The sequence below is a fragment of the Lepisosteus oculatus genome, chromosome 5, assembly GCF_040954835.1.
Source record: "Lepisosteus oculatus isolate fLepOcu1 chromosome 5, fLepOcu1.hap2, whole genome shotgun sequence".
Taxonomy (NCBI): domain Eukaryota; kingdom Metazoa; phylum Chordata; class Actinopteri; order Semionotiformes; family Lepisosteidae; genus Lepisosteus; species Lepisosteus oculatus.
This window is the reverse complement of record NC_090700.1, coordinates 26,652,534-26,678,244: the sequence shown is the minus strand read 5'-3', so window position 1 is coordinate 26,678,244 and position 25,711 is coordinate 26,652,534. Positions and strand designations below refer to the sequence as shown.

At 39.5% G+C, this 25,711-nt stretch overlaps 1 protein-coding gene across 3 annotated transcripts; it reads right to left on the bottom strand.

The window, feature by feature from the left end:
• Nucleotides 1-946: 946 nt before the first annotated feature.
• LOC107076769 (uncharacterized) lies at nt 947-25,401 on the bottom strand. 3 transcript variants are annotated; one of them, XR_011189640.1, is made up of 3 exons: nt 25,313-25,401; nt 3,962-7,215; nt 947-3,440 (listed from the first exon to the last, which is right to left on the bottom strand). XR_011189640.1 is itself a non-coding variant. In XM_015342072.2 (2 exons), the coding sequence occupies exon 2, from the start codon at nt 6,221-6,223 to the stop codon at nt 4,931-4,933; it is 1,293 nt and encodes a 430-aa protein (XP_015197558.2). In that variant the 5' UTR covers nt 6,224-7,215; nt 25,313-25,401; the 3' UTR covers nt 947-4,930. The 3 variants fall into 3 exon arrangements, 1 of the variants encoding a protein (XP_015197558.2); XR_011189641.1 differs by having other exon boundaries at nt 4,538-7,215; XM_015342072.2 differs by having other exon boundaries at nt 947-7,215.
• Nucleotides 25,402-25,711: the final 310 nt, after the last annotated feature.

The following is a 25,711-nucleotide window of genomic DNA, read 5'->3' as shown; positions in this document are numbered from 1 at the left end:
TCTTTTACTGTGATAACGAGCACAAATATTCATGGAAAATGGTAATCACTTAACTCACTTTGAACGTTTTGTGATATTTAGAAAAAACAACAAATTCAATATAGTGTCGATAATATTTAGTCAGTAATAATATCAGTAGCAGCTTGAAATTATTTGTTGTTATTAATAAATGACTTAGCTTCGAACTTGTTGTGATATTTAGAAATATAAAAAATGTCAATATACAGTAGTGTCCGTAATATTTGCTATTTTAGTTTTTCAAAGAAAAAATCAAATATTTCTGCATAATTAAAATGTTTATGATAAAGGTGGTAGGTTGTGTACTTTTGTCCAACTGAGCAATCTTGCTCTCATAAAATATACCAACTTTTTAATGTATAATGATTAACATGCTGTAATACACACTTTAAATTTAAAAGTCTAAAGAGTATGTAACTTAAATTCTTAATTGAATAAAGATTGTCTCTCAGCAGTGATCAGAATTCGAAACCAGGTGTTTTCTGGTGACAGATCAAATGCTGTACAGGAGAGGGTAAGCTTTATTAGCTCCACCTGCCAGTTTTACAAGGTAATTCTGGATACTATTAACATAATCTAATTTGCATACGGTACACGCCCACCACGTTGTACCGCAGCATACCCCGCTTGTTTTGAATGGCTGCATCTGTAGCTCCACCTGGCGGTTTTAAAAGATATTTATCCCTACTTCGTTACATCATGCGGTATCTTGCGGTATCCTACAGTTCTTTGTAGAACGAACACTGCGATTTACTGCAGCATACCTTTCATATTTTGAATGGCTGGATCTGTATATCCATAATTCAAAGAGAAGAATTAATAATGATCCCTGTTTTGAACAGATGGTTATTTACAGGCATGTTATTTGTTGTGTTGTTTGAGTTAAATCCATATATACCTTAAGTCTAGAACAAAGGAGATTAAGAGGTTTTTAGAATCCTTAGATTTTTATTTATATAATTATATATAATTTCACATAAGCTAGAATACAGCAGAATCACTGTGCACCTTTCGAGAATTTCTGTTCAACAGTGTGGTGTCTCCGGGGGAATAGTTTATGTAAACGAAGGTCGTACTTACACCACACTTTACTGTCCTCCGATCCGTGGCGTTTCTTCCAACAACTGTCTTCCTAATACAGTCCGTAATCCGTTCCCTTAGTCCTGATTCGTTCCGAGTTCCAAAAGTTCGTAATAAAGACAATCCGCGATGTATCCTAAATCAGTGTCCGTAATCCAAAATCATAAACCTTTCTCCTTGCAGTCGTTCGTTAGCCCAATCCTTAACATCCACCTCTTTCCATTCTTTTCCTCCAAAACGCATTCACCTTACCGGCTTCCGCGCTGTTCACTGCCTCCGGGCCACTTATATCCCGGTTCCTGATAAGTCTCAGCTGTGTCTCATTGGCTCTTAAGGTAGACCCTTTCCATCTACTGGTCAGCTGATTCTTTTTGTCTGCCATCTCGCTAAGGTCCATCTCTAGCATTTTCAGCGTTTCGTTTCGGAAGTACCTGTTAGAGATGACCCTTCCCCGTGTCCTCTTACAACAGGTATTTATGCAAAATACCTGCATATCACCAAACAAAGCAGAATTCCACAAACTCAAAATAGATCACATGCATCTTGTGTGAGTATTGGATTCAATTCAATATTTATTTGATTAAAGAAAAAACATTTATTTTCTGTTTTCAACTTCATGTCAACTACATGTGCTGTGGTGAAAAATCTATTGACTACAATAGCAACAAGCCTCGAGAGTGGCTCATTCTGCCGGACTCTGCCCCAGGAGTGATATTCAGCACCCCATCATGTATAAAGACCTATTACCTATCTGGTATAAAATAGCAAACTTTAATATATATATATATTATTACATAAACACACATTTTTAAATATGTAGATGTTTTTATTTCTTGTATTTATATCATTGTGTGTTGGATCAAGTATGTATGTGTAGGCTGGTTATTTTTATTGTCACTCTGGGTGCTGGTGGTAACTATATTTGTTGAAGTGTTTTTGGACGGCTGAAGCAATTTGATTAGATAACCAGCCCACAAACACAGCAACATCTAGCTAGATAACAGCTCCAGAGGAGAGGGGACTTGATTTTCTCTGGAAACTTTACATTTCAGTTCAGACAGTCTGAGTCCATTAAGCTGTTTCTTTTTTGCTCAATCCTTCTTTGGAGATTCTACCTCTGCCTCTTTGCATTGTAGCAGCAAGACATATTATTAAACTAAGAACAAAGTATTATTGAAGATTTGCAATAATTATTATCATTTAACAATCAACACCTTAACAGCTTAGGTCTCTTCATAAAGCATTAGAAATACAGCAGAAAGGGCCTCTCTGAAAAGCAGGTTATCCTGCATTTGTGACACAAGCCAGGACATCAATACATTGATACTTTCATTAATAGATCTCTTATTTCAGCATCTCTTAGTCTCCCAGTCTAAATAAGAGAGGCAATGTGGGTTGCAGTCTTGGGTCAGAGGTAAATCACCCAACATGCTGTTGGTGGGTGGGGAAAGACACTACACTTGATGACATCACAATCAATAACCAGCCATGATTACTGGGCTTTTCAATGTATTGTAAAGCTATAAGCTATAACTTTCACTTTCTCTGGTCTGGTCTCTCAATCTAAACCTGGATGAAGAATTAACAATATGACTGCAATCACCATTGTCTAATGTAGTTCAAGATCCCCGGCTGAAAAAAGCTAGTTTGTACAGGTATGTAAACAGAATTCTTCCCAAGATTCTATGTACAGTTTGAGAAATCTTGTATCTAGATAGCCAACTGTTATTTTTCTTGATTACCAGAATTAATATTGATTGCATTTTCAATAATACAGCTGAGTATACTGTACATTGCCAGAGGAACAGAACATATCTGTATTTTTGTACAGGTGGGTCTTAGGAAAATGGAGGCACTAACACAGTCATATAATACCCCATTATGTGGGCCAGTTTTGTGAGGAAAGAGCAAGCTATCCAGGGTTCAATTAGTATATGGCTGTACATGTAGTTCCCCTGAAAAGGGAAATTATTAAATAATCAGTCACTCAACTCGTTGTTTCCTCATCAGTGGCTCCTAATGCGAATGAGGAAAGGGAACAAGATCTCCCTCTCACTGTGTTTCACAGACATTTCTTACCCTTGTCCAACCTATATTCAACCATTAGAAATAAGGTGTAATTAACAGTAAGAACAGTCAAAAAGCACCAATACAAACTCCTCAGTGACGATCTCTTTTGACAAGAGTTCATAACAACCAGGGCTGTGCTGCTTCGAACAGTCCATCTTTCCCTGCCATAGTTTCCTGCGAGTGCTGTGCTGTAACAGTCAAAGAGCACTTGAGTGGACTCGACTGTAGCAACAGTTCATCCACTATACAGTCCATGATTCAAACAATCCATTCTGTTTAAGAGACATAAGAAGACTGGTGTAAATAGTGAGGCACAGGTATCCAAGGGTTAACAGGCAGTGTACAACTGTAGACCAAAGACTGGTACTAGGGCACAAGACTACGCCCTATGCTATCATTTACTGTGTCTGAAAAGCTGATCAACATATTTGTATTCTCTCGAATTGACTACTACAATGCTCTACTCGCTGGGGTATCTAAATCTCCTCTGAACAAACTGTAATATGTCCAAAATTCAGCAGCCAGAATCCTGACCAAGTCTAGTGCAAGCGTTCACATTACTACTATCCTGGAGTCCTTGCACTGGCTTCCGGTCAAATTCTGCGTAGACTTTAAAATCCTCATGCTCACCTATAAGGCTTTACATGGCTTGGCACCTCAATACCTGTCTGAACTTTTATCACCCTACTCCCTACCTTGCAATTGTCATGATATTAGTTCCCCCTCCTTAAGGGTGCTCCAGCCCTTTCACTAAGACTTTATTCTCTGCACCTGTTCCCTTTTCCCAGCCCACCTTAAAAGCCAGGCGCTGACGCTCATCCGGGCTCTGCAACTGATTTCCATATTGTGCAAGTCCGGGACCTGGAAGCGCCTGGTCCCGTTAAGGTTTTAACCTCTGTTCGCGTTCCTGTTCCCCGTCCGCTGGTTCCGACCCGGCCTTCGTGGTTTTAATTCCCTTGTTTTGATGGATCTCATGGTTTTGGACTTACTCATGTGTTTTTGGATACTCTAAGGATTACTCTTTGGGATTGTTCGCCTCGGCCACACCTCCCCCGTGCACCAGCGCACCTTGGACACGCCCCCCTGTCTTCAGCCCCGTATTCCTGCATGACGTTTCCCCAGTGTTTCCCCACTCCGTTGGATTGTGTCATCCGCATAGGGTCCGGAACGAACTGTTCGTTACAGCAACCTAATTCTGCCCTCTTTACTGTCCCCCAAGCCTGTCTACATTGTAAGGGTGACAGGGCCTTCTCCTGCTATGCCCCCAAGCTCTAGAACTCTTTGCCCAAGGATATCAGAGAGTCACCTTCTCTAAACTCCTTCAAATCCAGACTCAAAACCTTCTTCTTCAGAAAAGCCTTTACTTAACTGGTTCCATTCTTCACCCCTCTGCTCTTCTTAGTACCACCTTCCACGGTCTCCTCTATTGTTATTGTTGTATTGTTGTAATTGTAATTGTGTCTTATCTTGTGAAATCTTCTTATTTATTGTTGTAGTCTTCTTATTTATTGGAACAAGTAATAGGTTTATTCCATGCTGAAAAAAAGAAGAAAGAGAACACAACGTTTCAGCCGTGGAGCCTTCTTCAGGTGTGAGAGAGACAGGGCAGTAGGCAAAGGTAAAGTAGCGGGAGAACAAAGGTTGAGAGGGAGGAGGAGTGAGAGGCGGGAGCAGGGGACAGAAAGAGAGGCTAATCAAGAGGTGTGAAGTCAGAATGGGTGCAGAGAGGTGTGAAATGAAACTTCCAATGAATGGAGAAAATTTAAAAGAACAGTAATCTGTCGTTAAGGGAAGGGAGAATGTGTGATCCTAGCTGCAGAATAATTTTAGTTTCGGTGGTCTTTCTGATGTATGAGTTCGGAAAACCGTCTTTGAGAACAGAGATGGAGAGATTAGAGTGGTCGTGGCCGTCAGAGGTGAAATGAGAAACAATGGGCTTGGAGAGATCTTTAATCTTCACAGCCCTGACGTGTTCTCTGAAGCGGTCTCCGAGTCTCCTTCCTGTTTCCCCAATGTAGATGGCTGGGCATTTACTGCAAGAGATACAGTAAATAAGGTTGCTGGAGGTACAAGATGCTGTCTGGGTGATCTGGAATTGTCCTGAGGGGCCTTGAATGAGTGTGGTGGTGGCTGTGTACTTGCAGGTGATACAGCGAGCTCTTTTGCAAGGGAAAGTGCCTGGTGTGGATGGTTGCTGAGGGCGGTCAAGGGAGCTGTGAACAAGGAGGTTACGCAGATTAGGTGGTCGGCGATATGAGATGATAGGGTGATCAGAAAAGAGGGCCCCAATGGAGGGATCATCCTGTAGGATGGAAAAGTTCTGGTTAATGGTCCTGGGGATAGGAAGTGTGTTAGGGTGGTAAGGAAGCACCAAAGGAATGCGGTTGTTAAGGCGGGAGTTCCTGATCGGGTTGATGGTCCGGGGGGTGTTTTTGGCTCGGGCAAGGGCCCTGTCAATCACACTGCTGGGGTATCCTCTGTTGATGAAAAAGGAGTACATTTCGAGGGCTTGGTTTTCGAAGTCGATGTCGTCACTGCATAATCGTCGTAACCTAAGGAACTGTGAAAAAGGAAGAGAGTTTTTAGTGTGGTTGGGGTGAAATGAGCTGTACAGGAGGTAGCTGTGTGAATCCGTGGGTTTGTAATAAACTGAAGTGGACAGTCGGGGGTAGTTGATAGACAAGTGGATGTCTAGAAACGGAAGAGTGGTGGAAGATATGTTAACTGTATATTTGAGGGACGGGTGGAAGTTGGTGAAATGGTGCAGGAAGAATTCAAGCTGATCGTTGGAGCATGTGGCGGCACCGACGCAGTCATCAATATATCGTTTGTAGAGGTCAGGGACATAGCCAGTGTAGGAAGCGAAGAAGCGTTCTTCTACCCAGCCGACAAAAATGTTGGTATAGCTGGGTCCCATTCTGGTGCCCATGGCAACTCCACTGACCTGTTGGTAAAAAAGATTATTTAAAGAGAATGCGTTCAGTGTGAGGACCAATTCTGCAAGGCGTACCAGGGTGTGGGTGGGTGGATCAAGCTTATTTATTGTTATTTTCATCCTGTAAAGTGCTTTGAGAAGCCACCCTTAAAGGCGCTATATAAAATAAAGTTTATTATTATCATTATAGTGAGGTGATACATGCACTCTATAGCATGTAGGATTTCCTAAGTTGTCATAAGTAAAATGCCATGGCGGTCTTTTGATCTCTCATGGGAAACTGCAAATGCCCTTTGTACTGGTATGGCATCTGGTTCACGGGTAGGTACATCTTGCTCGCTGCTCAGTTGGGAACCAGGAACAGGACTGGATTCACACACAGGTAAGTCTGGCTTATCTTTTGAAGAAGGTAAAGCAGCTGGATTTACAGTAGGTCAGACAGAGGGAAGTCTGGAACATTGTTTGGAAAACGTCCTGGTAAGCTTGGTCATTGTGCCTGATCAGGTATCTGTTTTGGAAGAAATACAGGGTCTTTAACATCTTTCAGCTGCTTAGCAGGGCGGTGAGACAGTGACTAGAAGCTATTGTTGTAGTAGTAGTAGAACTCATTTTCACTCTCCGCAGTTGGTTCAATTTCTCTTGATGACTGGTTTCCATTCCTTTTCCTTTTTGAAGGTCACTGTGCTGGATTAGTGATTGGTTCTGTTTCAGTTTCTAAAGGGAGGTATTCAAACTGTAGTAGAACATTACGATGAAGTATTCTGGATCCTCCCTTGCGATTTTTAGGTTTTAATTAATAAATAGTTACATCTTTCCCAACTTGGCATACGACAACATGGATACTATCCTCCCAGTAGTTCTGCAGCTTTCCCGGACCTCCACGTGGAGACAAGTTCTATAACAGTACACGATTTCCAGGTTGTAATTCAGTGTATCTCACTTTGCTGTCATAGTTCCTCTTATTTCTGTCTAAAGTGTTTTTGGCATGATCTTTTGCAATTTTATAAGCCTCTTGCATTCTTTGTTTCCATCTTTCCAGATATTTACTTTGATTGGCAGAATCCATCTCAGTGTTGAGACCAAAGAGTATGTCGATGGGCAGTCTGGGAGACCTGTGAAACAAGAGATAAAAGGGAGAATATTCTGTCACTTCACACCTCATGCAATTGTAAGCATACAGTAGATCAGTTTGTTGAGAGACTCTTTCCAGTTTGATTTCTGCTTTTCTGTCAGTGCTTTCAACAGTGCAGCTGACAATGCAGCAATGTATGATTAAACCTTTCCACCTGCCAATTCCCTTACGGGTGGGTGTCACGGATGTCTGATGGGACAAACCGTGGAATGGCAGAAGAGCGATAAAGACCCTATGCATAGTGGTGAGACGGGGGTTAGCTAGGCTGTTCAGGAAATGCCAAATACAGATGCAGCCATTAAAAATGGGTGGGGTATTTCGCAGTATACCCCGGTGGGCATGTCGCGGTATCATGCAGTATCACGGGGATAATTGCATCATTTGACGTCATGCCGGAAAGTATCCAGCATCACCTTGTAAAACCGCCAGAGGGAGTTTAACCTCTCATGTACAGCATTTGGGCTTTTAAATTTGAACTGTGTATTATAGCATGTTAATCATCAGTCATTAAAATGTTGATATATTTTATGAAAGCAAGATTGCTATGTTGGACAAAAGTACACAACCTACCTTTATCAGAAATATTTATGCATCAAAGCCTTTACCGAAGATATTACTACTAGTATTAATAATGAATGACTTTGGACAAGCTGTATACTCAAAGTATAATTTCTTTAGCACATTTGTACAAGCACTTGGAATCTGTCCAAGCCCTACTTTGTCAGACATTTTCTTTTACTTCAACGGACATAAAAACTCCCTTGCTTTTAACAGGGCGTTTAATAATTTCTAACTATGACAATTATTTAAAATGCGACACTTATCATTCAACTAGAGCTAAAAATATCACAATGATCCTCAAGAGCACAGCAAAGACTGTATTAAAAGATACTTGTATCAGATACATGAGAATCCAAGCTTTTTTATCAACACTTTCCTTTCTGTATACCAGATATTATGGAATCACTTCAGAAGGGTGTCAGCCAGTCAGATTCCAGGAATTGGTACTTTAAAGAAAAAATACACACCGGTATTCCATTTCTCCCTAAACATTTTAAGCATCGAAGTATTTAACTAACATGTGAAATAGCAGGTGAAAAAGTGGTAGTTTTAAGCTTTTCTGCTAATATAATGTGGAATCGCATATCTAAAGAAATTAATAACGATATGATTATATTCTTGTACTGCGACAGGGCTGTGTAGGGCTGTTTCGCCTCTTTCTTCATGCGACTTCCCTTGTAACCCACTGGTCTATGTGCCTGATTACCAACTCACGGGTTGTGTGTTCAAGCCCAGCTGGCGCTGTGACTTTTCTTTTAACAAACATTTCTTCGAAAAAATAGAATAGCAATATTATGGACAATCAATTGACTTTTATATTTCAAAATATCACAACATGATCGAATCTAAGTCATTTTTGATAACAATGAATAGTCACCTTCTTCCCTTCTGACAACGGTCCCTGCTTCTGCTTCCTGCTTCTATTGTGTGTGTGTGTGGTGGGGGATCCCTTCAGATCTCCCTTCAGATTGAAAAGGTTATTAATCATATCTTCGGTGTTGCATCTTACCAGTGCAGCTGATCTAACATTTCTATTATCAACAAATTGTAAATTTGTAATAGAGTACATTTTTATAGAGAAATGGAGACTGGACAGTATGCGTTACAATATAAACATTTATATTGATTTAAATCGTGCAAAGGCGTGTTTAATTATATGTGTTTTTTTAATCATAATCAGACTAATGCAACATAAATTGATACAGTATCTTTGTCTTCTAAGTATCTTAAAAAACTTTCAGCATAGCTTTCTCCCTGTTTAGATTTATTTTTCTTGGGATTTTGGGATCAAACATGGAAGAATTAGATTGTAATCGTTTTTATTTTTCAAATACGTTTTAGAAAAATGTAATCTATACCTGCCCAGACTGTACGCCTTCCTAAACCCCGCCCTGACCACTTTCACTCCTGTCCTGCTCTTCCCCGCGCACCCCAGCTGGGCGCTATTCGGCCTCTGCCCGGGACGAATGTATATTTAGATATTTACACCCGGCGCGGCACCGAGGGAGCGTCTGCATTTATAACTTAGTTTTGAAAATCTCCTTTTACTTTTAAGTCCCTTAAATACATTGAGCACAGCTTTCTCACCACTTAGATTACTTTTTGATACCATCCTTACACAAAGCAGAAACTTCTTGTATTTTCCGATGACGTACAATACAAGTGGAAAGAGTACAGATTTTAATCGTCTTTAATTTTGTTACGTTATACGTTTTAGGAATGTTTCATCTATACAAACACCACAAAACTATTCTCGATTGTATTTCTGAATGTTATGTTACACCTACAGTAGTTCACTGCTTTAAATACATCGAATTAAGAAAGTTAGGTGTAAAACTTTAGATCTTTTTTTCTGAACCAGGGAAAATCTGATCATGTTTCTCTAAAACAATAATAAAAAACTTTATTTTACATATCACCTTTAAAAGTGGCATCTCAAAGCAATACAGTAGATGGAAAAACAGTTAAAAGGGACCAAAGTAAATACCAGACAAACGCAAACACGTTTTTAATAAAATGCTTTTATTCATTCAGCAGAGAGAGAGGGAGACATCCAGCAGAGAGAGCGGGAGACATCCAGCAGAGAGAGACACACACACAGGTTTTCATTGACAAAAAGTAATTGTTGTTTTTACATTCCTCTTGTTTAACAGGAATGTTTTGTTTGTGGACAGACTGTCCACAAACGTGAGACTGTCTTTCTCAGACTCACATTCCCGAATGTCCCCTGCCCCGGTCAACAATCCTAGGAAGAACACGAAACAGCCTGTTAATAAAATTGGTCAGTTCTTCCTCCCAGAATTTATAGATCGCATCGGTCAGTTCCTGCTTTGTGATGGGCTTAGCAGTTTTCCGAACGTAGTCTTTCAACGAATGCCAAACCATCTCTATTGGATTTAGATCTGGGGATTCGGCTGGAGTTTTCACCCAATTCACTCCTTCTGCTACAAGCCTCACCCTTGCTGCTGTGTGTTTCGGATGTCCTGGGCCCTTTTCTAGTTATACCCCCCCAGACGTGAACCTTCAGTGGATGTTTGGGCTTTGGCTTGTCCAAATATCTCCCCTTTTTGCAAAATGACATTGTTGAAAACTGTTCCAGAGCCACTGTTGTTTCATCGGTGAAAAGTACAAATTCTGAAATGCCTCCCCCTGTTCAATCCATTGGAGCGCTTATTTGAGTCTTTCCTCTTTGTTTTTTAGTCTTATCATGGGGCATGTGTTAGTTTTTCTGTATCTCCATTCAAGCCTCCTGCGTACTCTTCTTATCGATGTCGGTCGCACCGAGGTCAGCCCATTGCCGTCTTTGGACTTGCATCGCCAGTAGCTCATCATTTTCATCAGTCAGTTTGTCGATAGCTCGCACAATAGGGTTTGAAAAAAAAGAGATCAACAGTTAGTTTTAAAAATAATGTGCATGGTAGTATTTACATGCAAGAAAGGTATTTTTAGAAATTTATTTACCTTTGAATCGTCCTCAGTTTAGATTCTCTTTGCCTCCTCTCCCCTTTATAATGTTGTCTCACTGTGCTTTCAGAAACGAAGATGTCCATCGAAGCCAAATGCTGTACAATGTCCCGTGTTTACTTCCTGTTTCTTTTCATCTTCATTATTTGGTGTGAGAGAGTCTTCGTGATTTTGGCCATTGTCCGTCTCCTTACCAAAGCGATACAGTGGTGCAGCTTGAATTCTGTACCTATATACTTTATGGTATGGTACAGATAAAACTTACACCATACCGATGAGCTAATACCAGGGAAAGACACTCCTATTTTATTTAAAGCACAATACGCCAGGGAATGTGTCTGATGCATTAGCAAGTTAAAACAATTGCGTCGAAAACCTGGGCGTAACACCATTTCCTTTTTCTGATCACTCGCTTTCTGGATACACGTCTCACCTGTCCTGTTCTTTGTTTTCCTGGTTTGCTGATTATGCCTGCTGCGATCCACTCCTACCCTCACACCTAAAGAAGACTATTTTACATTTCTTGGCGTGGTTCATTGTGCAATTAACCCTTGTATGTGCTGTCCTTAAGGTGATATCACATAAAGGTGATATGTAAAATAATGTTTTTTATTATTGTTATAGAGAAACATGATCAGATTTTCCTCGGTTCAGAAAAAAAAGATCTAAAGTATACTAGTTTGTCACTAGTATACTTTTAATACAGTCTTTGCTGTGCTCTTGGGGATCCTTGTGATATTTCGAGCTCTGGTTGGATGATAAGTGTCGCAGTTTAAATAATTTTCGGTGTTGGAAATTATGAAACACTCTGTTAAAAGCAAGGGAGTTTTTGTGTCCGTTACAGTAAAAGAAAATGCCTGACAGAGTAGGGCTTGGACAGATTCCAAGTGCATTTTTGCAATCAGCCTTATTTATGGGTTGCAATTTAAAAAAAAGTAAAAAACCGTGCTCAAAATGCAATTTAGAGCTTTCTGGCAAGAGCAGACACCCAAATTAACAATGTAACATGCCACTGTTTGTGCATGAACAGGGTTATATTGCTATTCTCTTAGATACCCGATTAAAAAAAATATAAAAAAATGTTTGAATCCCCGACGGAACCGGGCATCCATATGAATCAAGTAACAGGTTTATTCCATGCTGAAAAAAAGAAGAAAAAAAACACATTCCATAAGAATTGACTGAGCTCCGCTCTGTACCACGCAATGATCCCCCCAGAGTCTTTGCCCCGGGTAATTTGTTTTTTTTGACAGAGGGTAAAAAACTCTTTCTCTCGCTTGCCCTCCCCCTTCCTGTGTATTGTCTGTTTTTTTGTGCTGTCCTTTGACAAAACAAGGCTTGCCAGCTAATGTGAATCAAAACCTGTTTTTCTAGCTTTTAAAGTCGTGCGATGTGTAAGCCACAATTAAAATAGAGAAAAAAGAGCTGACTGACAAGATTTAAGATGTGGCTGTCAATGCTGGATTAAAAAAAAAACCACATTGCCCCACGTTTGTTGCATTGCTTGAAAAATAACTTTATTTTGAGAGACTGGATAAGTAATTCAAGTGTTTTTTTTAACTTCCTGAAAAACAACTAATAATTTAACTATATGTGCAAACGTTTTATGATATGTCGCTGTTGTGAATGTCTGTGGACATGTGCTGGCTGGACAGGAGGCTCTACTGTACACAGAGAGGGGCGGGAGGAGGGGACAAGCCGATACATACTCTTAGAGTTTGATTAATAGGGAATATAATACAAAAATATAGTACTAAAAATAAGATACACTCTACAGACATTCACAACGGCGACTGTCAGAAGATAGGACACAGCAGCTCAGGCACCCGCTGAATGGAAAAGGGGTACTTTAATGTTCTCTATGGCTAATACTAAAGCCAATACTTCAATACTTTAATATTCTTTTCTGTATGTTTAACAATAGTGGGCACTGGCCTAATTCGTCCCTGCTCCCGTTCGTCCCTGCTAATGTGTTAATGTGTTGTTAAGTGTGAATTTGTACCTGTTTCCCTGAGGTCTGTCCAGATTGACTGTCAGCGCCCAGGTCTGACAGTGCTGCTTCAGCAGTGCCAGGTTCTGGTGCAGCCTCTGTTCTGTGGGCGACAGCAGGAGCAAGTCGTCTGCAAAGAGCAGGAACTCGATTTCCATAATTAATGCAGATGAGTAAATCAAGGGACAAAACAATTATTGTGCCCGGCTCCTCAATGGGCTTTGACGTGCTAATGCGTTGGTTTAACAGTCCGGGTGTGGCAAGCCTCTAATGTCTCCAGACTTCGGCAAAAGGAACCCGCCTTCCAGTGGAAGACAATGAACACATTATAGCCGTACATGTGAATATAGCATAAATACACCAAGGGATTGGGTGAGCTCCCATCACAAAAAAAAACTGCGAACCTGCACTACAGCGACCACAGTACAGTATGGAGACCAAGACCTTTTACGGGAAGAGACGGGGTGCTTCTTCAGCCCCAGCTTCCAAAGAGCGCAGGGTAAGCAAATACAGCAAACTTCATCTGAAATACGCGATTACAGCGCATATTACAAGGTATTTTTGCTTTAATTTAAATTAAATTATAATTATTTCTTCGTAGCCTGTTCTTCAAGAAAACACCGCACGGGCGAAACGATCTTCGAAATCTACCACCAGGACAGTAAAAAAGAAAGCGGCAAGACGGAAAAAAAGAAAAGTTTATTTTGACGTCTGTTCCGCGACTGATGAATACTACTGTGTGACTTTATTTCTTACATGAATTATGTTATTTTGCCACAGGCCGTGGGTCTCTGCTCTCGGCCACTGGCCAGGGTGCCAACCTGTAGAAGCACCACCTGTGTGGAGACTTTTTGGCAGCAGCGGGAGCAGTACGACGCATTACTGGGGAGGATTGGGAGGCTAGAGACACTCCTGAAAATGCAGAGGAAGGAGACAGTATGTTCCAGCAGTCCAACAGTTGAGCAGCTGTCTCCCAATAAGTGCCTCTCCCCGCCGCGCAGGTTGCAATGCCTGCCGGAAGCTCTGCCCCCCGCAGAGCACACACCGCCTCAGGACACTCCATCCCGGCCTCTCCGCTCACCACCGCGCAGGAATTGGTTGATGCTGTCCCCGCCGTCTATCTCCCCTCAGGAACCACCGTTTACAGAGCGGAATTCACAGACGCCAGTGGGACAAATAATTCTCCCAGATATCCAACTGTTACCCATCACTCAAGAGATGGAGGGGGGGTTGTACTTGCAGTGCATCGGCATAGACGGGAAAGCAAGAGCTGACCGCTACGCCGCCCTCGTGTTTCGAAATCTTGTGACTTTTGAAATTTACTGGGGGTGGACCACGTCTGTAAATTTCGATGGGTCCAGAGGCAAAAGTGCCTTACCTTGCAATCTCCGGGAAACCATTAGTAGCATGGTGAATCGGAGATTCTCAACCCTTACTTCGTGCGACTGGAAAAGAATTTGTGATCGGATCAACGAAATGCTTCGTAGAAGGAGGCGCTCTTTTCCTCTAGTCTAACAGTCTGTCCACAAACAAAACATTCCTGTTTTGGAGGAATGTAAAAAAACAATTACTTTTGTCAATGGAAACCGGTGTGTGTGTCCCTCTCTGCTGGATGTCCCTCTCACTCTCTGCTGAATGAATAAAAGCATTTTTTTGTCTGGTATTTACTTTGGTCCCTTTTAACTGTTTTTCCATCTTCTTTATTGCTTTGAGATGCCACTTTTAAAGGTGATATGTCAAATAATGTTTTTTTTTATTATTGTTATAGAGAAACATGATCAGATTTTCCCTGGTTCAGAAAAAAGACGATTAAAATCTGTAATCTTTCCACTTGTATGTCATTGGAAAATACAAGAAGTTTCTGCTTTGTGTAAGGATGGTATCAAAATGTAATCTAGGTGGTGAGAAAGCTGTGCTCCTCAAAGCCCGTTACAGGATAAAAACAATAACAACAATAGTGGCTGGGCAAATAATTTCTTTTAATAGAAATACAAAATGACATATAATGATGTGTTCCGGCTAAGACATTAACGAGTACAACCCCCCTCTCTGCGGGAGTGCTGGCTGTGACGAATTAAACCGGTTTCACAGGTTTTTTCAAAGTAGAAGGGGGCGAGATTTCCAGCTTAATTATCGTGGTAAATATTTTTTTTCAATTAAAATTCATTCTATACAGCAATTGCATATTTGGGTACTGTTTCATAAAACTTTCATGCTTAAAATATTTAGGGAGAAATGGAAGACTGATAATGGAATGGAATGAATGATAAGTGTCGCAGTTTAAATAATTTTCGTAGTTAGCAATTCTGAAACGCTCTGTTAAAAGCAAGGGAGTTTTTATGTCAATTGCAGTAAAAGAAAATGCCTGACAAAGTAAGGCTTGGACAGATTCCAAGTGCATTTTTGCAATTTACGTTGCATTGTCCATTGTGCTGCTGTAATACAGTTTAAAATAAGTCTAAACTGTATCAGCTTTATTTATGGGTTGCAATTTACAAAAAGTCAAAAACCGCACTCAAAATGCAATTTAAAGCTTTCTGGCAAGAGGAGACACCCAAATTAATAATGTAACATGCCACTGTTTGTGCATGAACAAAGTTATACTGCTATTTTCCTTAGATACGCGGTTAAAAAAACTTTTTTTTGATTCCCCGGCGGAACACATTCCATAAGAATCAGCGCTTTTATATACCGCCTTTAAACACATATATTTAAACACGCATTTACGATTTAAATCAAAACGCGATTCAAATCAATATAAATGTTTATTTTGTAACGGATAGGTGACTATTCATTGTTATTAAAATGACTTAAATTGGATCATGTTGTGATATTTAGAAATATAAATTTGTTTGGTGCGAGTGAGGTTTTATTTAATCTCTGACCAAGGGAAATGTTTCATTTTTTCAAAGAAATGTTGGTAAAAAAAAAAAGTCATGGTTCCAGTGGGATTCGATCACAGACCGTGTGACATGGTGAGTCAGGGACCTAACCCACAGCACCACCTGCAAGGTCACATACAGAGTGCTGAAAAAGCACTACAGAAACATTATCAACAGACAATGTACAGCGTGTACTATTCTTGTGTTGCGGTACATGAATATAATTATATCGTTATTGATTTCTTTAGATACGCGATTCCATATTATATTCCCTTTTAATCAAATTCTAAAAGTATGCTTGTTGACTCCGGTATCTCGTTAGTTAAAGACTTTGATGCTTAAAATGTTAAGGGAGAAATGGAATACTGGTGTGTATTTTTTCTTTAAAGTACCAGGACCAGCCATATACTGTATGTTTATGTTCCAGAATGAATATCGTTTATGGCCTTCACACGCGTTACAGTATGCTCCTATTCTTTTTATGCTCAGCTACTAAGATTTCCCTTCAGTGGTAAAATTCCATATGAATATTCAATACTACAACGGGCACAGTAAAGACGTTTACTGTAAATCTTTCTATGACAGACCAACGGACCAAGAGTGCCCCTGTTGGTCAACCAATCACGTACCGCGGTACCGCGCGTCATTGTGCGTCACAATGCGCGACGCCGTAGCCAATTACCTCCGGTACGTGTCTGTACCGGAGGTAATTGGTAATTTGAATGGCTGCATCTGTAGAAACCTATGCCTTCAGGCCACGGACAGGAGCGACCTGGTGCTAGTTGGGTCTCAGGACATCCGAACATCAATGCTGAGCGAGGAGCAGAGCAGAAACATGAAGTAAATAGGCTACACAACAAGACACACCAGAAAGACATGAATAATCACAGGGAAGTAGGAACAGGACAGAAGTAGAGCGCCCTCTAGGTGTGCTGGGCGTGACAGTGGTAGGGTGTGGTTCTTGATCCTGCAGTGCGGCTATATTTCCTAAGTCGCGTAAAGAGCTGTTTATCAAATTCACCCCCTTGGTCGTGTTGAATTTTAGATGGAAATCCAAACTTCATAGCAAAGTCATTGAGGAGACGGTCAGAGACAGTTTTTCCTGACTTAGAGGTTGTAGCATAAGCCTGAGCAAACCTTGGAAAATGGTCAACAATTACAAGAATGTATTCGTAACCACCCTTGCGTTTGTCTACGTGGAGGAAATCCAAATGGCTGTGATGTTACAAAACTCTTAAGTGGTGCTCTTGTCTCATGGCTCGGCTTCTTTTGTTTAAGATAGCTGCAAGTTCTGAGCATATGGTGTTCAATATCTCTCTGCATATAAGGCCAGAAAAAGTGGTCTTTTATCAGGTTTGCTGTTCTGTCGACACCTTGGTGCCCCACTTTATCATGGAGCTCTTTCAGAACTATGCTCTTAAACTTCTCGGGTAACACCAATTGTGTTCTCTGAGTGTTTTTTCTACAAAGGATACCATCCTCATCTTATCCCGGCTTATCCCATTCCCATTCTCTCAAGAGTCACTTGGTTAAGAGACTTTCTGTCTGTAACTCTTGAAAGAAAGGCTTTGATCCGGAACGGGTGTAGTCAATAACCACATTTATATTCCTGTCTTCTTTCTGAACTTGCATTATCTGATTTTGACAGTGGTGTAATGGATGTTTTCCCCTGAGTGAAATTTTCTGCTGCACACTGGACAGGTACTACCATAGACCAAGGTGTTTCAGAAGTCTGCTGTACTTCAATGGCTTGTACTGTTGTTCCCACAGAATTGGAAGATAACTCTTCTGTGAACTCTCTCATGGCTGTCTCTATGTCCACTGGCATCCTAGATAGGAATCCTAGATAGGATTCCTGACATGGGCGATAGTGGATGGTGAAATTGAAGTCTGCCAATTCAGCAACCCATTGGCATCCAGTGGCATTGAGGTTCGCAGATGACAAAACAGAGGTTAGGGGGTTATTGTCACTGAAGACCGTAAAAGTTGGAGCATAGTAAAGATAAACCCTAATTTTTTCAGTGATCGCCCACTTTAATGCCAGAAATTCCAGTTTTCCACTGTAGAGATGATAATTCTTCTCTGAAGTGGTCAAAGTTCTCAAGCTGTAGGCTATCACTCGCAACTTTCCATTTTGCTTTTGAGAGCTCCTAAACCTTGGTTAGAGGCGTCAGTGTGGAGAATGAATGGCTGAGAGAAATGGGGGAATCCCAGTATAAGTGGCTGAACCAGACAATTCATTAACCCCTCTAGTACTTGTTGATGCTCCTCCGTCCAAGTGATGGGTTAATGAGAGGGCACACTGTCTCTGTTTTTGCATGTTTTCCTTCTGCAATCTCTACTGGGTTGACTTGTCTCACTGTCAGGTGTACGCTTCAACAGGTCATATAGAGGAATGGCAATTTGAGATAAATCTTTAATATACTGCCGATAGTAGCTGAGTAGGCCCATGCTGTTTCTTAACTTGCCAACTGTAACAGATCTTTTCTTTTTCAGAGCAGTTACTGCTACCATGTCTGCCGGGTCAATTAGGCTCACCTTTGCAGATACAATTCTTTCCAAATAGAGAACCTGTACTGTACTTGTTCTCTATCCTGAATCTCTCTATCCTGAAGTTAAGGACAAATCAAATTGGCTGCACCTGTAAACCACCTGTGTGCCAAAGACATGCAGACCGCATGACATATAGGAGCTCTGTAGGCACAATGTCTTTTATCATGTGTAGCTTAGGAGCCATTTTTCTTATGTGAATTTGTTTTGCATAATAGTGTTTACAGGTTGTGTATAGTCTTTTTACAGTTTGTGTATATAGTATGCTGCACATAGTCTGTGTGTTAACCCTTTTGTTTTTATGTTTTCTGACTGAGAAAAACAGTGTAAGTTTCCAATACACTGTTTCTGCAAATTGTAATAAAGGTACTTGAACTTGAAAGAAGACGGTTATTTGGCAAACTGGCCAAACAAGTTCGATGAACTGAAGAGATTTTCAGGCATCATAACATTGGGGTGGTTCATTTGCTGTCTACTCTCCATTATAATATGGATTCCCTGCTACGCTGCCAATCAGAGTGGATCTATTACAGTGATCTCTGTGTAATTGTGCAAAAACACTCTTTAACAACATTAAACAACATTAACAAACATTAAAATAACCTTAAATTATAATTAAAACATTTTAGGAGGTGAATTATCAATAGCTCATTATTGACTTACTGAAAATGAGTTTACATACATACATATATGATTTATTTTGTAGCCCATTCCTTTAAACTATTTAATACAGACTATTGTATTTTTTATTATTTTATGTCAGCAGCAATGTCTTCAAAATGATAAACCAAATCCTAGATATACTTTTAGAAATATCATGGAACTTTGTTTTTTTTAAACTAGCTAACAAAATATTTTAACATTTACAAAAGTTACTGGAAAGGATGTCATTTTGTTATGTTAGACAAAAGTGTTATGGCAGCATTCTAGAATACCAGATTGAGACAGCAATATTGTGAAAAATGTTTTGGCAACGTCTCAGAATTGCACTGTCATAATATTTTAAAATGTTAAATGTTATTTTGTTATTTTTTTAAATTCATGTGTAATCTTGTTACATGTAAAGATAAGGTGAAATAAGAACTTGAAATACTGTAAATCTGAATTATGCTGTTTGCTTTTATGATCTAGTGTGTGCTCTTATACATGGGCAATATTAATTAATAATAATTGCTTACACTTATATAGCGCCTTTCTGGACACTCCACTCAAAGCGCTTTACAGGTTATGGGGACTCCCCTCCACCACCACCAATGTGCAGCATCCACCTGGATGACAATATTGTTAATGCAAACTGCTTACACTTAAAAAAGCAGCCAAAAAAGCAATGTAAATGCATGATTTACATTTGTCTCAGACAACTGAAAAAGAAACTACAGCACAGATGTGAAATTGACAAAACCACAGGGCACTTCCTTAGCCATAAGCTAGACAGCATGCAAAGTTGCATGACAGACAAATATTTTACTCTTTTACTTTAAGTGAACAAAAACACAACAATATAAAATGGTATCCATGCATACTTTATGTAAAACAGAATACTGTACATGAACACCTATAGCAACATACATAATACGAAGGTAAATGTGTATGGAAAACCTTTGTTTCTTTATCATAAGAAGGTCAAGTGTTCCTTTATGTTGAAACATTCTGAAAAAATAACCTTTTTTTAATAGACCATTTTTAAGAGCATGGTTTTATATATTAAACTCTGCAGAAAGAAAACTGAAGTGGTAATATAATTGATAGCAAAGCATTATTGCAGTTTTATAGACTTTTAAACTATTACTTAAACTAATTAGGTAGTAATGTCAGTGGATTAATTTTAATACTTGTTCAAAAGTACTACTTGTAGTAGTGTAAAAATGTACTACTCCTACCACTTCAGTTTGTTGTAAAAGTAAACAAAACCGCTTGTGGCCTATCAATTATAGTGACAGTTACAAAAATAAGCAAAGTTCACAAAAAATAAATTATTGTAATTTAAAATGTTAAAAGTTATTTTTACCAGAAAAACACATTCAATTTGTTGTCTTTAATTTAGGGGGTACATTACATGTTATATGTACGTAAGAGACAATTAAGTATGTATTAAGTAGTTATAAAAGAAAATGATCTTAGCTCTATTAAAAAAAAAACACACACAGTTAATTGTTAATAACAGTCACTTACTACCATGTATTAGAACTATTTAATGTTCATGTTATGCATTATAGGCTATAGGGAATTTAGACATGAACTGCACTTCCTAAACTGGGGATCCAAATACTGGTCCTAAAGGATCACACTTGTTTGTATTCCAGCCATGTTTAATTATTGGAGGTTTAACTGAACTAACAAGGTGTTTGACGGGAATATTTACAGGCATTTTTGCATTTTTGTGCAAATCTTTGAAATTTTATGTTACTTATTAAATACAATTATTAAAAGACAGTCTGTAACATGTTTAAGAGCTTAAACCAATCAAGTAGTTCAATTTAATCCTAATTTTGTAAGTGAGATCTTGGTTGGAACTGAAAGTATTAGAAAGTGTGTGGGCCTCCAGGACCAGGATTGGGAACCTTTTACATTTTCTGAAATGACACAAATAATGACAAAAAGACACAAATACTGAAACCATTAGGTGATGAACACGACTGTTGGAGTCATACTTCTGTATTGTTAAATTTTAAGCATTTAATAGACATTATTACCACTTAACAAATGCAAAGCAAGGAAGTTTAATATTAAAAAAATAAAAAGTCTGTCTCCTCACTGAGAGTCTATCTGCCATTTCTGTTTCCTACTGATATGAAATGGTGCTTTATCATTTTTGTGCTTTAATCGTATCTTTCAGTTTCTATACATAATGCTACCTGTCTACACGAAACATGCAAAAGCCTTTATGGTAAGATGGTTAGCAAAAAAGGTCTGTAACCTCTGCTATAATTCATGGGTGACCATTCTGACACACTAGTGTGCCTGGTCCTTAACCTTTTAGTTGCATTTCTTCTGTTCAGGTTTTCCTTTACCCAGGGGAGAAAATCACTTCACTTCTCCTGGTGTAGTGGCCAGGTAGAGTATGAGAAATGCCTGTTTCATTCTTCTGTCTGGCTTCTTGTATAACATCTGTATGGAACTCTTTCAACTTACTGAAACTTATATAGAGCTTTTAGTAAAGCTTTCTTCTAGTAGCCCCTTTTTCTGTGTCAGAGCCCTAATATATTCGTTCTGTACTACCACAGGGCCTCTTTCATGTAGAAGGCAGTTGCACACTCTTCTATATTGTAGCACTATAGAATGGCAGGGTACACTCCTCTTTTATTGCTCTGACCAGTTTGTGTGATGCTATCAGTATGGTACTCTCAATTCCCATTTATTTTTCATGGCCTTTTACTAGCCACCATTGACCACAACTCTTAGCTCCATTGGCTACAGCATCGCACATTGTGACGCACGATGACGCGCGGTACCACGGTACGTGATTGGTTGACCGACAGGGGCACTCGTGGTCCGTTGGTCTGTCGTAGAAAGATTTACAGTAAACGTCTTTACTGTGCCCGTTGTAGTATTGAATATTCATATGGAATTTTACCACTGAAGGGAAATCTTAGTACCTGAGCATAAAAAGAATAGGAGCATATTGTAATGCGTGTAAAGGCCATAAACGATATTAATTTTGGAACTTAAACATACAGTATACTGTATGGCTGGTCTCGGTACTTTAAAGAAAACATAAACACCAGTATTCCATTTCTCCCTAAACATTTTAAGCATCGAAGTCTTTAACTAAGATACCGGAGTCAACAAGTATACTTTTAGAATTTGATTAAAAGGGAATATAATATGGAATCGCGTATCTAAAGAAATTAATAATGATATAATTATATTCATGTACCGCAACACAAGAATAGTACACGCTGTACATTGTCTGTTGATAATGTTTCTGTAGTGCTTAGTGCACTCTGCATGCAACCTTGCCGGTGGCGCTGTGGGTTAGGTTCCTGACTCCCATGTCACACGGTCTGTGATCGAATCCCACTGGAACCATGACTTTTTTTTAACAAACATTTCAAACAAAATGAAACGTTTCCCTTGGTCAGAGATTAAATAAAACCTCACTCGCACCAAACAAATTTATATTTCTAAATATCACAACATGATCGAATTTAAGTCATTTTAATAACAATGAATAGTCACCTATGCGTTACAAAATAAACATCGCGTTTTGATTTAAATCGTTGTAGTGTGCTCTCTGAAGGCACCAGTTCTGTAGGGTTTGGGCATTTACTGGGACAATTATTAATTGGAGCAGTAAATCACAAAATGATTCTTTTGATGGCTTTAGAATCCAACCATGCGATATAACTCAAACAACGCACACACAGGGACTAATACACGAGGATACATTTATTAATACATAAAATATGCATATAAACCTAACAGATCTTATCGGGAGGGTTATCAGAATACAAAAAGTATATATTCAGTCAGTTACGAAGTGTTACACATATCAAGAGGACATACGTTCAGTATATCATTCATTTAGACCGTTTCATAAATGCACTTGGTTATAACTTCTACATTAGATACTCAAAACAAGTACATAACTCTTAGGAATTAAATTGATATCAACTGGTTGGGATAACAATTGAATTCTCGAGCAGTAATGCAGTGAAGTTGAATACTTATCCAATCTCTGGGGATTCAGATCTCCTGCTGGCACAAAGAAACAGTTTCAGGCTGTTGCTGTCCAATCCGCGCTCTCTGGCTCGGTACCAGGCTGTGCTGTGCAGCTTGCGACGGTTCGCTGCTGATGCTCACTGACAGGCTAGTTAGTGTTGGCTTTAACTAGCAAAGTTTGCGCACAGGAGAAAAGATGACTGTGGGTCCCAGCAAGTCAGGAAGAGGACCGGTTCATTCCTGATGAAGAGCTAGTTCTGAATAGTGATTCAGCTGTCCACAATTCTGACCTGTTCACGAGGCCTGCTGCTGGTGCTAACCTCGGGTGGATCCACTGGCCGTTCCGTGGTTGTCCGGGCTGAGTCTCAGGATGGTCAGGAGGGCAGAATGTCCTGCCCTTGGGAGCCTTTTGCTCCTGGGCCGTCCTGCCCTGGAATTCTCCTTTGAATTCCCTTTAGAAAAGTCCACAGAATTCTCAGAAATCCACTGAATCCTCCTGAATCTCTCAGGCTCTCTGTGTTGCCTGTTTTTACCTGGAGGAACTTCAGCTCGTTGATTGGCTGAAAGTTCCATGGGCATCAGAGTGGGCATATGAGTCACTTACTCCTGACACTTAGGAATGCAGTCCAGATGTCCATCTGGCACTCCCTAGACAGATAGGCGCCAATGGATGACCATGATAGCCAGGCTTAGCTAAGTGCATCCCCCTTTGGGAGCTGTCCCTTATCAAAAGAAAACATCTTTAAATCAGCCTGCATGAATAGTTTCTCTGTGGCTGCACCACAGAGATGAACAGAGAGATGAGGCCTCATTTGGGAAAGCACAGCAACACTTAATTCTGTCTTATTAACAAGCATCGCCGCTACATCGTAAACGCGTGTTTAAATATATGTGTTTAAAGGCGATATATAAAAGCGCTGATTCTTATGGAATGTGTTCAGCCGGGGATTAAAAAAAATAAAATTTTATCGCATATCTAAGGAAAATAGCAGTATAACTTTGTTCATGCACAAACAGTGGCATGTTACATTATAATTTTGGTGTCTCCTCTTGCCAGAAAGCTCTAAATTGCATTTTGAGTGCAGTTTTAGACTTGTAACCCATGAATAAAGCTGATACAGTTTAGACTTACTGTATTTTAGACTGTATTACAGCAGCACATTGGACAATGCAACGTAAATTGCAAAAATGCACTTGGAATCTGTCCAAGCCCTACTTTGTCAGGCATTTTCTTTTACTGCAACGGACATAAAAACTCTCTTGCTTTTAACAGAGCGTTTCATAATTGCCAACTACGAAATTTATTTAAAGTGTTTAGGGAAAAATGGTATGTATGTTTTCTTTAAAGTACCGAGACCAGCCATATACTGTATGTTTAAGTTCCAAAATTAATATTGTTTATGGCCTTCACACGCGTTGCAGTATGCTCCTATTCTTTTTATGCTCAGGCACTAAGATTTTCCTTCAGTGGTAAAATTCCATATAAATATTCAATACTTAAACGGGCACAGTTAAGACATTAAATATACATATACATACTGTATACAGTACAGTTTGCATACGGTAATATGTTTATGTTCCTAAATCAATCTCTTTTATGAGCATGTGAAAGGCATTGTGAATCGATTCTCGAAAATTACTGTACTTTGCATGATTGGAAACCAATGCGTGATTGCGAAATGCTGTGGTGTTACTTTTACAAAGACGGTCAATGAAAAAAAGAATGTGGACCAGGGCAATACTTTGAGTTTACACTTACAGCTTGTCCAAGGTCATTCATTATTAATACTATTAGTAATATCTTCGTTAAAGACTTTGATGGCGACAGCTCAAACATGAGAGGTTGAGCTTTATTAGCTCCACCTTGCGGAAATTCCAGGTACTATTATTTTGCTTGCGGTATTATAGGAGAATTTACGGTAACTAGCGGTATTTACGGGTAACTCGCGGTAGACTGCATACAGCGTACTGGAAAATAATGCGGTATCGCCCGCGCATTTATGGCAGAGTTTCCTGTTGAATTCATACTTCCTTTATTATGCCATCCAAATATAGGGACAAGCCCCAGGATTCCTGATATCAGCCAGCACACTGCAACCCCTAACCAAGACTGTTTCTGTGCAGCAATCCTTCTGTATCTCCAGAAAAACAGCACAATATAAAACCTAAAAAAATCAATGGCTGGAAATATGACAAAGCCATCTTGATCTTGTTTCTATCTTGGTGTCTGAAATATTACATTTCCTTTGTTTCCCACCCTATGATTTTTTTATGCACTGTATTTTAGTAGTAGATGCCAGGAGACACCTCAATGGTTCAGCTCAGAATAATGGCCAAACAATATGGAATTTATTGATTTGTTTCCAAAAATGGTATATAATCTTTCTGATGTAATTTTTGTTATATACATTTACATTATATCATAAATCTGTTTACCTGTAGTTAAACAGAAATGACATATATCTTACCTGAAGGGCATCTTAATGTGCAGATATCTGTCTACTGCAATGGCCAAAAGAGAAAGAATGGAACTTTCAGTCAGTATCATCACAATGCAGCAGATGAAGAGACAACCATGGAAAGAGGTCTCCACTTCAGAATTCACAAAGATGGCTGATGGAATAGCCACAGCTCCAACCAAGAAGTCTGCTACTGCCAAGGAGACAATGAAGCAGAACGTGGGCTCTCTGAGTGAGTGATTGAGTTTTACTGCCCAGATGACTAATGCATTGCCCAAACAGCATGTAAATGCAATCCAAATTTCAAAAGACATATAAATTAAATCCATGTAGTCAGCCATTGCAAGTGGAATCTTGATAGCCTTGGTGACCTTTTTTAATCTGTTGCAGTATAATTTTCAAGTCATT